Source organism: Erinaceus europaeus, chromosome 1, assembly GCF_950295315.1.
Source record: "Erinaceus europaeus chromosome 1, mEriEur2.1, whole genome shotgun sequence".
Classification (NCBI taxonomy): domain Eukaryota; kingdom Metazoa; phylum Chordata; class Mammalia; order Eulipotyphla; family Erinaceidae; genus Erinaceus; species Erinaceus europaeus.
Window position 1 is genome coordinate 93,033,021 of NC_080162.1, and position 14,212 is coordinate 93,047,232.

General features: G+C 43.5%; 1 protein-coding gene across 2 annotated transcripts in view; it reads right to left on the reverse strand.

The window, feature by feature from the left end:
- Positions 1-1,325: 1,325 nt before the first annotated feature.
- GRID1 (glutamate ionotropic receptor delta type subunit 1) overlaps positions 1,326-14,212 on the reverse strand; it is a 955,154-nt gene continuing 942,267 nt past the window's right edge. The window contains exons 15-17 of one of the 2 annotated variants that reach the window (XM_060190942.1): positions 10,540-10,780; positions 10,207-10,297; positions 1,901-2,035 (exon numbers count right to left, since the gene is read on the reverse strand). In XM_060190942.1, coding sequence (XP_060046925.1) covers positions 10,208-10,297; positions 10,540-10,780 — 331 coding nt within the window. In that variant the 3' untranslated portion in view covers positions 1,901-2,035; position 10,207. Of the gene's footprint in view, positions 2,036-10,206; positions 10,298-10,539; positions 10,781-14,212 lie in introns of both variants that reach the window. The other variant, XM_007530211.3, reaches the window with a different exon arrangement.

A 14,212-nucleotide genomic window follows, 5' to 3' on the forward strand; every position in this document is an offset into this window, starting at 1 on the left:
GGGTGTTGGGAATTGTGTGGAGTTGTACCCCTCCTACCTTATGCTTTTGTTCACTAATCCTTTCTTAAATAAAAAATTAAAAAAAAAAAGTCATCCTGACAGGTTAAAAGAGCCAACTGCCCTCTCTCTTCAGAAGAAGACATGAATAGGGATAGATCTAATTATCCCAATTGGTCTACTATTGGTGGACCTTTCTCTGTCTAGTTTAATGGCCCCAAAGGGGCCTTGGAGATGTGGGACTGTCAGATTGCTCTGGAGTTAAAAACAAAAAAAATGTTTCCCAGAAGGCCCAGCTCAGGTATATTTCTGGGAATCTCAGATTATGATGCTGCTAGTAAGATGGGCTCTGCTTGTGTAGTTCATTGCTTGAGGAGGTGAGGGTTATCCTGGGTCCTGGGTCTGTTTGACAGACTGCTTATAGATTTAAAGACCCAGAGACAACCTTTTTCTTTTGAGGTTACTTTCCTGGGGTAGAGGTTGGGTACAAGTTACTTACTTCTTTACCACATAAAGTCATGGTGTTCCTTCTCTCAAAGCCAAGGGTCCTTCCTACTAGAGCAAATACAGCTCCCTTTATCTCTTCCAAGCACTACAGCACCTATCTAACTATGAGAGTCTACCTCCTCTCCTCCAGCAGGATCCTTGTACCTGAAGCCACAATGCTTCTTACTCTTAGCATCTGTGGTCATTCTTTCCTCCTCCACCTGGGACCAAGTGTTCCAAATCCAGAAGGGAATTCTCTCTACTTGACCTCTTGTCCCACCACCACACCTTGTGTCCTCTTCCTTTCTCCACAGAGTTTTCAGGAGCTCATCTCTGTCTAGCCTCCTGAAGGCAATGATGGGTCCTGCCTTTCCTCCTCTCCTATTCTACTCCTTGTTGATTCTTCTAATTAGGAAAAGAAAAGAAAAAAAAAATTCCACAGGATGACTCTAGGGAATGTCAGTATCAAAGCCCTCAGAGACCATCCCTTCAACGGTGGTTTCTCTTGGGCTCACCATACACTGGGACACACAGGCGGCTGACACGCAGCTCATGTCCCAGGAACCTCCTTGGTCTCAGGCTGAGAGTTGCTCACTCTGCAGCACGTGCTCCAGAGGCCAGGCCTCAACCATGACCACCTCTAGGCTAATCTAGGGATGAAGGAGGGTTGTGGAAACAAACCTTGGGGCAGGTGGAAAGCAGCATCTGGGGCTCCTCTGTGGGGACTAGCTCTTTATGTTCTTCTCTCCCTCAGCTGGAAGGGTTCCCTTCTTTTTCTGATCACCCTTCCTGCCCTCAGAAAGGCCCAGGGAGTAGGGGGTTTCTTTGGCACTTCAGAATGATCACAAGTAATTTGCCTTTTTATTCATATAGAACAAAATTTACAAAGTCATTCATACAGTTTTTGTGTTGTTTTTTTTTTTTACTGACTTCGAAAATTGGGAATATTCAAAATACACTTTTACCCCACTCCATTCTGTCATTATTTACACATATGTACAAGAAAAATGAGAGAGTCTCTGTTTGTGTGTGCATGTGTGTGGTTTGTGTGGTTGTTTCCTTGTATTAAAAAGCTCTGCTGGTCGGGTGGGTGGATGGGCGGGCAGGAGGGCAGGCGGTGCGGTCAGATGGAGGTGCCGTGAGAGGTGTCCAAGGCTTCTGGGAGGACGCCTCCAGGCACGGACTGGAAGGACATGGGGATGGGGGTCTTCACTGGACTCTGGCGGAAGAGCCCCCCGTTGGGCGATCTGTGTTTGCACTGCATGGAGGGCATGGTGGCTGAGCTGCTCAGTGGCAGGGGCAGGTTGCTGCTGGGCCCTGACGAGAGTGTCCGGCTGGTGCTGTGGCTGCTTTGCTCGGGCAGGAAGGTGCTGACCGAGAGCTGGGTGTTCTGGTACTCTCGTGTAGGCTCCAAGGCCTGGCTGGGAGCTAGCCCCCCCATCTCCAGGGCTGAGAGCTCAATGGATGCTGGGGAAATCTGCTTGTGAGCAATGTCTTCATCCATGAGGCTGTTCATTCGCCGATGGACCTGTTCCAGGTTTACTTCTTTGTCCTGGAGGGAAAGGACAGATAAGCTCAGGCCAGGCCCTAAGATGAACCAAGGCTGGAGGCCTGTCAGTCAACTCTGGCCTGTTCAGCCTGTGGGAAATAGGTGAACCTGTCCCATTCCTCCCACCTCCCGTTAGTAGCATGGCCTCAGTTAATCTGAGGAGTCAGTAACCTTGGGCTCTATTTTCTTGCTAGCAAAGCCTCAAAGGCAGTCTTTGGAAACATGCTCCACCCCCCCACACTGGGCTTAGAATCAGAGTTGTAACCAGAGAGAACTCTTGCAAGAAGATGCTTTGAAAATCTGGAGGAGATAGAAGGAAAATAAAGGTGTCCCTTGGGAATAAAGGGGTATTGTCCCTGAACTCCTGGTGAGCCCCTACACCTTTGCCATTTACTGTTCATAAATGTGCAAAAAAAAAAAAAAAGTCACTCATACCTTACACAAAGGAGAGTCAGATACAAGAAGGAATCGTGAGTCCCAACTTTTAGTGTGCAACAAGGATTAAATCCTGCCTTGACACCAGGGTCTCCAGGGATAAAGCTCAAGGAATACCAACGAAGGAATATGGCTATCTGGAAGTCCCAAGGGTCCTGGCTCCTGAATAGTGGAGTGAGGAGAAGGACTTCCCAGGGGTCAGCTGATTTTCCTGGTATCAGAGGCCTTGGGGCTGTCAAGATACGTGACTCTCAAAGTCACCTGATTCTTCATAGGTGAGTAGTATCAAGATAGGTATCAAGTGGTATCAAGATAGGTGACTCTTATAGTCATCTGATTCTTCATAGGTGAGTGTCATCAAGGAAATTATTTTGTCTTATTATTTAAGAAAGAAACTAAAATGAACAAACACCATGTCTTTTAAACAACTTGATAATAGAGCTACAATGTCAAATGAAATCAAGTAGGTCAGACAGCTTGGAAGCTCCATAAAGACAAGGGTAATAGAATCTTTCCCCTCAGTTTTCCCCTGGTGACAATATAAGGTGCCTGATTGAGGAGTCACACCAGATCCTATTAGAAGTGAGGTGGCAGGAGATGCAGCCTTATTTCCTTTTCTTTTGTTTGTTTATGTATTTTTGGTCATTGTTGGGGCAGAGGAGGAGAGGGAGACAGAGACAGGGAGAGGGAGAGGGAGAGGGAGAGGGAGAGAGAGAGAGAGAGATAGATATGGAGAGATACCTCCAGCACTGTCTCACCACTCACAAAACTTCCCTCTTGAAGGAGGTTAGAACTTTTCGCTTTCTTTGGAGGAAAATGGATGGCCAAGCAGTTCTGGTATCGTTGGAAGAATAGGTTACTTGTATAATTTTTAATTTCCCCTTCTATTGTCTTTAGAGTACCCCATTAGAAATGAAGAGAATAAAGTTCAAGAGAGAACCGATTTAAAATAGGAGTGGTTCCTTGGTCCCAGCTATGTTCCTTTTAGATTCTGACAGTTAGAAGAGAGGCCTTGACCCTTTTCCTCAGAATCAGTTGAACACTGGTCCAGGACTACTGTTTGAGAAATGCTCTCGGTTTTACTGGGGTCTGGACATACAGAAAAGAGAATTTTCTGTCCAAGAAGGCTATATAGAAGAAGAGAGTTAAGAGATCACAGTGAAAGATATTTTCTCTACTTAATTACAAGGAAAAAAACCAGAAGTAGTGCTTTTTTGGGGGGAGGGGGATAGAGGGGTGGGCAGCAGGCAGATCAACCAACACCATCTGAAGAAAAGTGTGAGCAATGGAAGACTCAAGTGAAATTGAGGCAACAGTGAGGTACAGGGAGAGGAGTTTGGGGGCTGGGAGTAGTGTCATAGAATTGGTGGGAAATAAGCAGCTGTGAGTAGTTGATCAGGTGTAATCAAAGCATCTAGAATAAAGAGCAGCCTGGGGTGTGGGTTTGGAAACAGCCCAATTACTTGAGGGTGAATATTTCTGCAGGAAAGAGTTTGAATATAGTGTCTTAATTTCTCACATTTTTCTTGCCTCCAATTTAGGACAAAGGAGGTCATTCTAGGAAAGATGGCAAAGTTGTCCAGTGACGATTGATGCCCAACTGATTATGAATTAGCCTATAACATCTTTATGTTAGGACAGAGAGAAAATGTCCATATCAGGGAAATATTCCATCCAACTCCAAGTGGCAGTCAAGAAATCTATCCTCTCTGTAGATTCTAAGCTATTCAAATTCTATCACTGCTGGTAGCCCCAAGCGCGCGCGCGCGCACACACACACACACACACACACACACACACACAAAATGGAAGGAAAGGGTGACATTATTGCATTCAATATTCAATTCTCAACTGTATAACGAAATGGTTAGAAATGCCTTCCTGTACTCTCTGGAAACCCATCTAGCCTGTTTACAAATGTTACAACATGCTTAACTGCCTGGTCCAGCCACTGAGGAACATTAAACAAAGAAAAAGCCACCTTTTCTAAATCCTGGAAGCATTGTCTTTTTTGGGTCACCAAGGCCACAAATGCAGTGCACACCAAGTCATGTGTGCCAAGATCTAGCCAAAGCAAAGGGAGCCAGAAATAATCTGCCTGTTCAAGGAGACAGGCAGGACTGATTTGAATAATTATCTATATTTTAGATAAAATGGGCATTCTGTTATGCTATGCAAATTCAAATAATGGTCTTTTTTTATGTGAACTACATCAGTTTACATCCTCATTATCTCAAGGTTTCATTGTTCAACCAGGTAATGACAGCTGTGGAAAGAGACTTGGAAGCTTTATACTCCCTTCATTAATTTACTGTAGATAACTGACCTAGTCAAACATCCCTAAATATGACATAAAATTCATTGACTGCATTTATCCATGAATCAGGCTGAATTCCAGCTCTGCTTTTCCTTCATATTAAACGTAACGACAGATGCACTAACAGAGGTTACTGGGGACCGTCTCCCAGGCCTTGTCTTGCAAAGATATAAAATTCTGTAATTAAACTGATGTTCACCAATGTGGAAATAATACAGAGTATTGGAAAACGGTAATTAACTAAACTATCATCTATGTAAAAGCCGGTTACACAGGGGACTCATTAAAACTGACTTTGCTTGGAATCCAATGGTTTTTACTTTAAATTGGGCAGGAACAAAATAGGACCAGGGACTTCCCACCTGAACAGGATGGTTGTAGGAAATGTTCTCCTATTACTACAGAGACCAACCAGATTGTAAATGAGACCCAATGGCTTAGAAAATACCATCAACATAATCTTAAATCTAGCTCTAAAGGCTCTACCAACCCCAAAGAGCCAGGCCAGGGTTTGAGAGTAATGACTGAGTAAGAATAAATTTTAAAAAAACCTGAATATTAAGTCAATGAAATTATCTCAGGAAACTATAGGGAGTTTTTAAGAGGATCATGAGAACAACTTCTAGTGGACCCAACTCAGGTTTTGTAGGAGAGGGTAGAGAGATTTGGGAACTAGTGTGCACCTCTAAGGACAAGTGGTAGAAGATGGTATAGGCAGGATGAAGCAGGCGGCTAGGGGTGAAGAGAACCGTTCAAGGCTACAAGTCTATTGTCAATGAAAAATCAGCATCAGATTACACACACACACACACACACACACACACACACACACACACAGACACCCAACTTCAAAACCTGTTTTAGTCTCCCTAGACGACTACATCTTCCCAACACCCCCTCAAAAGGATGGTGTGGATTGATGGAACTCATCTTTGGCAGGATATCAAAAATGTATGTAGGACTTCTAGCAAAAAGCAGTTGTCCAGGTCTACCTAACACAATACTTTGGGCAACAGAGCCCACTCATCTGTATCTATAAAAAGCTCCAGGATTAATCACCTCTGATGTGTATCCAGAATTTAAAGTCATTGATCTATCTGCAATGATTATACAACAATTTAACATTAATAGCATTTTCTTTATAGGATTCCAGACTGATCCATTCATCCAATAAACACATTTGAGCTTCTGTGACTATATGGGCTAATATTCTTGGTAAAGTATTCATCTTGGTCACAGAAACCAAGTGTTCAATATTTCAACTATAGTAATCACCCTTTAATGAGATTTTGCACCTTTTAGAGACTGGGCAAAGTGATAGGAATGCAGAGATGGGAAGCTCTCCAGCAGACTAGAAGTAGAAATAGGCAGCACATCAAAAGCATCAATTTGGAATCATACCCAGCATACACAGAAAAGAACACCCATGGAAGTGGGAAAGAGAGGTTTTATGGAAGGGAATGATTTTAGATAAACAGTAGTATACAGTAATTGTTCAGTTCTTTCTCACTACAATGTTCTGGGATGAGGACTGAAGCACACATTCACTCTCTTTATCCACATGCCAAAAACAACAGTTCTCAGCAGCACATTCATTGGTCAGATTAAACAAAAGAGAAGAACCAGGATTCAGAGACCTTAAGTAATTTGCAAGGAGCCAGAAGCCTGGTTTAAGGAAGGAATCTCAGTCCTACCCTTCATTCTCACCCTCTGGAAAATGCTAAAATAGGGAATCCTATTCTTGCACACAGTTGATGGGAGGCCCAGTGATAGCCACATTGCTCAGAATCCAGTTCTGCACCTGCCATTTCTGCGTTCCACTTCTTTAGGGATAAAGATGCCTTCCATAAATTTTTATTAATAGAGTATAGGAGAGTTAAGTAAATAACCAGTAATTTTCCTGGCAGAGAAGTGTTCTGAGACATGACTTGTCTTCCCACATTCTTTACTATCCTGCATAAGGTCCTTGGAAGGGATTTATCTCTATGCACCTTAACTAAGCACTCCTCAAGGGGCAGCCACTGCTTAAGGTCTTCTATACACGTTCCCTTATTAAACACTTGGGGCAACACTGTGAGGTTGGCATACATGAAGAGGGAAAAGGTTCAAGGGAGACAATGTCAACATGGAGTTAAGGAAGAATCAGAGGAGTGGAGGCAGGGAGAGTGTAAAGCCAAAGGGACATTACTAGAATTAAGTCTACTGGGCAGAGTAGCATAATGACCTGCCTGTAGTAATGTCCCTATTGCCTGATCACCCTGTTCTCACTCTGCATTAGAAGCAGAGACCAGAGTAGGGCAGGGAAGCAGGAAGCAACAAGAATTCTAAGCACCCAGCTCAGTGACAGATGATTCATCCCTCACTCCTCATGTCATCTCCCATTTGTGCAGTTCTCATCTTTATTTCATGAATATTTTATTCTCAGAGCAATGACTCCACTTTCCTCATAAATCTAGAAGGTGGCTCTTTATGGCATCTGTGAAGCATGGTGTGCTCACCTGCACTGGGTAACTACAGAGCCATCTGATTCCTTAGAAAAAAAATATGAGTTTGCATCCACATGAATATTAAGGGGTTGAATGCGCATTACTACTTTTTCTTAAATAGGTGCCTAAACTCTTCAGACATCCCAGCACAAGCCATTAAACACAGCTAGAATTCCACCCAGTGACAGGTTCCTGGCTTTTGAGAAATATGACCAATGCTCCCCAAATGAAGCATTCCAAGATTAATCAGACCCTCTCACCTAATTACAAATGCTGATCCATAAAACATGGGCAACTGGTAACACAAAGTAGTTCTGGATTAAATGTCATCATTATTTGTCCATGGGTATTTAAATATATACTACCAAAATACTATGATTTCCACCCCTTTTACTGGTTCCTATTCCCTTCTAGAGGAGGTCAGAACCCAGCTGGCCTGGCATTCAGAGCTTACTCTAGCCTCTGCCACCCCCATCTCCTTGTTAACACATCAGGCTTGAGAGCTCCAGGAAGTGTAATCACTTTGTTTACCTTCCCTGATATTCTCCCAGCTAAATGAGCAACTTCTCATCCCATCACTTACTTTAGGATTTATTTATATCCACCCTTTAACACTCAGTTTCAATACCCCCAAACCCCAAAGATATCAGCACTAACCAGTACCCCATATCCTTATGTTTTTGTTTGTTTTGTTTTTAAAGAGAGAGAGAGAGAGAGAGATGGGGGGGGAGGGAGAGAGAGAGAAGTAAACCAAAGCACCAAAACTTCCTTTAATGTTTAGGGGCAATCTCAAACCTGGGTTGCATACATAGAAAAGCAGCACACTACCCAAGTGAGCTATTCCACCATCCCTACATTATACACTTTTAAGGAAGAATATGGGCTTAATTATTAAAGAAAGAAGAAGAGAAATGTAAAAATGCCATTTGAACATTAAGAATGCGTGGAAGCAGGATAGGCTATAATATTTTGCCTTGCAACCTTTCTTAGCAATGCCAGAAGGGGCTAGAGGAAAGGCAGCTACTGTTTTTCCAACCTGCCTCATCATCATTTCTTATTTGTGTCTCTAGAAACAGGTCAGCAGCCGCAACAGCAAATTTCACATTTTTAAGCAGAACTGAGATATGTTATCCTCCTCACTAGTACCTGAGACCCTAATCTTATGCATACGTCAGAAAGAAAAATGGAGTGCTTTATCAGCTAGAAGAAAGATGTTCCTCATAGCTAGATTATCACTTGGTCTCAGGTCTCTCTCTCTCTCTCTCTCTCTTTTTTTTAACCGTTTCCACCTCTGCCTTCTATGGTTCTCCAGCAATCAACCTGTCTTCTCTCTCTCTCTCTCTCTCTCTTCCTTCTTCCTTCCCTCCCTTCCTTACACACACACACACACACACACACACACACACACACACACACACACACACACACACACACCATGACATTCATTCTGGGCTTTCAAGACTGGCCCTGACACTAAACAAAGCTGGAGAATAGGACAGGGCATGACTGGAAGCAGACAAGGACTTCAAAGAACATTCTGGAGCACTGAGGCTGAGTCTGAGTCTGGGTTCCCCCACTGCCAACGCCATCCCATGATGGCATCTCCATGACAGTGCACTGCTTGCCCACCTAGAGAAACTATCCTGCTCCCCAACCCATGCGGCATTTGCACAGAGGAAACCAGGTAGTAGATTTAGGTAGAAGAGAAAACCACAATGAAACAACGTGGAAAAGAGGCACAAAGTAATCTAGTTCTGCTTGGTCCTACCAGAAATGACTCCAAAGTCACCTTACTTTGCCTATTCACTGATGCTACTGTGTATAATGATTTGGATAATAAGGAGCAAGGAAGAGAATCCAGACCATGGCATGAAAGGAGAGCTTTCATGTGTAAGAGTGTGTGTGTGTATGTGTGTGTGTGTGTGTGTGTGTGTGTGTGTGTGTGTATGGAATAATTATGATTCTCACTTAAAATTACTCATCGGAACAGTTAACCATCCCTCCTAGTGACTTCATTGAAAAATTCCCAGTGGCATAAGAAGCATAGAATGAAATCATTAACTTTTTATTTTAGTGAGCTTTCCTCACAACTTTTCCTTTCTTCTCTCCTATGTATGATACAGGGATTGAGGAAAGGCACTGAGACTGTGGGAGAGCCAGCCCTTGCATTTGCAGTTATGCAGTAGGTAGGAGAGGTTGATGCAAGCCCCCAGAGCATCTCAGACATGCTTGAGTCAAACCGCAAGGTTCTTCCAGCAAAAACTAATTGTGATAACACAGAGTCCACAACATTGTATGAATGGAGAGTCTGACCACTGTCCCCATCCTTGCCAGGGGAACCCACAATAGACTGATACATGGGGCTATGGTGATGCATCATTAGGCAACAGATGGCGGCCTTGGACATGCTGCCACTTTGAATTTTACTGTTTCTTGTTTGGAATATATAATTGTTTGTGTTAACATAATGTGAATGTGGAGTTGTAATTCTAGAAGTAGCCAGAGTGGATATAACACACAGTGGCAAGTGCTGAACTTGAGCTGAACACCTGTATCGGTTTCTGCTCGGGGATTAGCACCCGGAGTGTATATGCTTTGTTACCCTCCTTAGACAAATTGTGTTCACAAAGGGACCATATGAGAAACAAATAAGTTTGAAGAAGAGCAAGAGACCAAAGACAAGGAGGTGTTGTGGTCAGAATTAGCTGTGGCTGGCACATAGAACAAAGGCACTGTGCCCAGCAACATTCCTTGTGCTGGCAGTGCCCTAGGGGGCTGTGGACATTGCTGAACCCTACAAGGAGGGGGGAGAAAAGGAGAAAGGAATGATGGGAGGGGCAAGGGCCAGTCCCCATTTGCACATTGGGAAAGCATGGCCCCCATGGCCCTTAGTGAGAAGCAAAGAGAACCAGGAAGGAATGCGTCTCCTCTCTTACCCTACAGCTGGTCTCTCCAGGTCAGGGTGGAGGCACATGGGCGGGGCAGGGTAGGGAAGGGCTCTCTGGCGCTGCTCATGCTGTATCTGCTCTATAGATAAATACAGGACTTTAGTGGCCATGGCTGGTGCCTTGGCACTTTGTTCAAGCATGAAAACTCCCCCTTACATTTGCACTCTGGATTTAAACATCAAGATAAAATGACACCATTCCCCTCCCCCATATAAAACACTGCTGTCTCCCGACAAGCGAGTCAGGTAAATAGTAATTGGACAAAAACCACCCTCCCCAAAGCCCAGTGTGATTAGGAGAGGTGGGACTTGGGACACAAACCTCTTTGGGGGTCTCCTGGTGGCACCGGTTGCTGTTCCACCACAACTCTAGGGCGGCCACCAGGCAGGCAAGGAGGAGGCCTATGGCCAAGATGCAGAAGACTCCAGCGAAGCTGTGTAGCTTGAGAGATTTGCCATCAGCTTGGGTGTTGGAGTGGCTGGTGAGGTCACAGCGGCCCGTGTGGGGCCACCATTTCTGCTTGAGCACATCCAGATCCCCAGTGTCCTGCAGCTCCAGGATCCTGCAAGACATAGGCTAGGTGAGCCGTAGCTACTGACCACATCAACACTGCTATGCAGGCCCTAGCCCCTGCTGCTTAGCACCGTCTCAGTTCTCCCCTTTCAATCTGTTCTCCACTCTGTAGGCAAAGTGGTCTTTCACCAAAACACACATCAGTTTTGTGATTCTCCTCACAGTCCAGATTTCTTTTCCCACCTGGTAAATTCTCTGGGTAAAATCCAATAACAAAGCATCTGAGATTCCATTCACATGGGGTCCTGAGTAAAGTACTAATAATAAAATTCAGAAATGGATGAGGCAAATATTCTGTGGGTCCAGGATACTGATGCTTACAGAATGCTTGCTTTTGAACTTCAATAACCACATCCTAAATAATCTCTCCCACTAGGATTCACCAAATGCTCCATTTGTCCATTAAATTTGAGGTGATTGCATTGTGTCAAGGACAATGCCCAATACTGCTATGCTTACAGTCTAGAGACGGGGAGTCAATCAGAGCAATCACTGTTGAACTGGAAGTTATGATCAATACAATGAAATAGCAGCAGAGGAGCTAGGAAGTAGTTCTAGGAGGGTGGCCTAGACTGAAGGGTTTAAGGAGGTTAACAGGTAAGTGGAAGCTAGATGGGTGATTAATGGTAAAACAGCTCACACTTGTCTAGCACATTCTATATGCCAGAAGTTGACAGACAGTTTGACAGTGTTGAATTCTAAGGTTATACTTTGAGGTGATCATTTCCACGTCTCCAGAAAAGGACATTGAGGCACATAGAGATGAATTATCTTACCATAGTCATTTTATGGGTTAGTATTAATCCAAGGGGAGGAACATTTCTGAGATTAGAACCATGTTAGAAAAATTTCACTGGGGATAAGTACACAACATATATGTGAAACTAAAATACAGCTAATCAGGTAATGAACCATGAGCGAGGAAGATGGTGGTGTGATATGACAAGAGAATATAAGAGGAGCTCAGTCCTTGAGGTGAATTTATGATTTACACATGTATTTATTTGCATCGGGCTCATGTTCATCACAATACTGGGTATTTTGGATCTCTTGCATGGCACATCTCATGGATGAGTTGGGTAGCTGTGTTGTCCCACTACCTCTGCATGACATAAGGCATATTAGAGAAGTTGAATTGTACTGATCATTGTACTGACCAGCCACTAATTAAGTCTCCACAGGCAGGACAGAGTGAGATGGACTTACTGACAGTTACAGGAACCCTAGGCCTGGAGAGGACTTGGGACTGAGCTACTGTTTCATCAGAGAATGTAAGTTTTTTTTTAATTCTTTTAAAAATTATTATATTTTTTAATATTACTTACTTATTTATTATTGAATAGGCAAAGAGAAATTGAGATGGGAGGGAGAGATAGAGAGGGAAAAAGACAGAGAGACACCTGCAGCCTGGCTTCACCACTCACGAGTCTTTCCTCCTGCAGGTGTGGACCAAGGGCTTGAACCTGGGTCTTAGAACAGTGTAATATGAGTGTTTAACCAGGTGTGCTATGGCCTGGCCCCTAGAGTGTAGTTTTATGCTTAATGGTACAGATTCAGTTTTGATGATCATGATTTCAAGCCCACACTATGCCAGTACACTAGCCGTGCCATATCAAACTACAGCATCATCTCTCTTACCACTAAAATCTGATAGCTAAATAAATGATGTGTCTCACAAAATTACTGTGAAAACCAAAGAGAGATCATGAGCAGAACAGTAAGCTCAGGCTCTGGCAAGTAATAAGAGCTCCATTAAAGGTGGTTTGTAGTTGCCCAGTCTGACAATCACATTAGCCAGCTGCCTTTTTTGGTCCAGAATTGACACGAGCTACCTTTTATTGAAATCATAGTAGGAACTGGTCAATAGCTGTTCTACTGTGGAGAATCAAGGACTCAGGATTTCCCTCAGGTTGCAGGTTAAAAAGTGGCAAAGTCTCTCTTCATAGCTGGGTCATGCTGACATGGGAGGTCATGCTTGTTTCAGAACACCAGGCTACCAAGTACAGTCATACAGCTCTATGAGAGCCAGATTCTAGTCTTCTAGCAATGAGTCTTTGCCCAGAGAATGGTTGTGAGACATAGCCAGGCCCCCATTCCTCTGCTTATTGACTGAAAAGTTGGGTTGTCTCATTTTGTTGAAGTTTTTTTTATTACCTACTTCCTTATAATTGTTTGCATTTTTATGCCCAGTATTATCCCAGGGAGAAAGGTAATCTATAGAACATAGAATAAAAATAAAACAAAAACAAGTAAGTATGCATAAGCAAAATAAGAAAGACAAAGCTAGTTAAGAGCTCAAAATGACTCCTAGAATAATGCTAAGTAAAGTACACTGTAATAGTCCACACTTATGCTTATGAGTAAGCAAGAGCTGTTACTGTCACTACCTGAAGCCAGTGGCTCTGTTTTCCAGACAGATATAATTGCAGGTGCTTTCCTTCAGTCAATAGTTATGGCGCTTGCTACACAGTAGGTGCTCTATAAATGGCTCTTAAGTTGTTAAATGCTTATTGAATGCCCACTCTGTATGCCATGGTCCCCAAGTGGGTTATAGCACTCAACCTCTGTCTCACATACACATAAATCCTATCTTATAGACCCTGCCATTTGTTAAAGAAAGGGAGTACATCCTCATCCAAGGGAGAAAAAAAAAGAAGCCTTAATTCCTTGGACTAAAAAGGCAAATGCTCAAGTGGTACCAGAAACAGCTGGGACCTGCTATTTCCACAGGACCCTTTTTCTATCCATGTCACGCAGTCTACATCTGGCACCCTCCTCTCCTCTGGCACACCCCAGCTAGGGGGCAGCTTGCAATTCTGATGCACCACACCACAGAGATTCTTGAAGAACCACTGCAGCAGTAAGCTAGAAACCTGAGGTCTGAGTGTTCTCTCATATATGGGCATCTGCCTGTCCAGGCTGGGGAATGTAGCTGCTTCCTCAAGGGGCTACAACCTCAAGACCATCTAGGACATTTACTTAAAGTCACTAAGCACATGACCTTTTGATATAGGCAAAATCTTTTTCCAGAATAATAAGAAAACTGGACTACCACTTTTGGTTATGGCACATAGTTTCTAGGCTCAAGGGAGCAGTCCCCAAAATCTCCATTTTGAGAAATTTAAATAGAACATCTAGGCCAACAAGACTGTAGGCACTGCCCTGTTCCAGGACAAACCTGCTTCTCTAGGAACCCACACTACACACAGGTCTGGGTCTATCACCTTCTGAAATCAAACAAAGGACCTGAAATTCATTTAACACCCAATAAACCTTAAATATTGAAGAAGACCAAGTAACCACCCCCACTCATCTCCCAAGTAGAGTGTTGTCAGGTCCTCATCTGCAATCTTGACTTACTGAACAATTCAGTCAAGAACCAAACTCCTTTGCTTCCCAGTGCATCTATTATCATTAACTT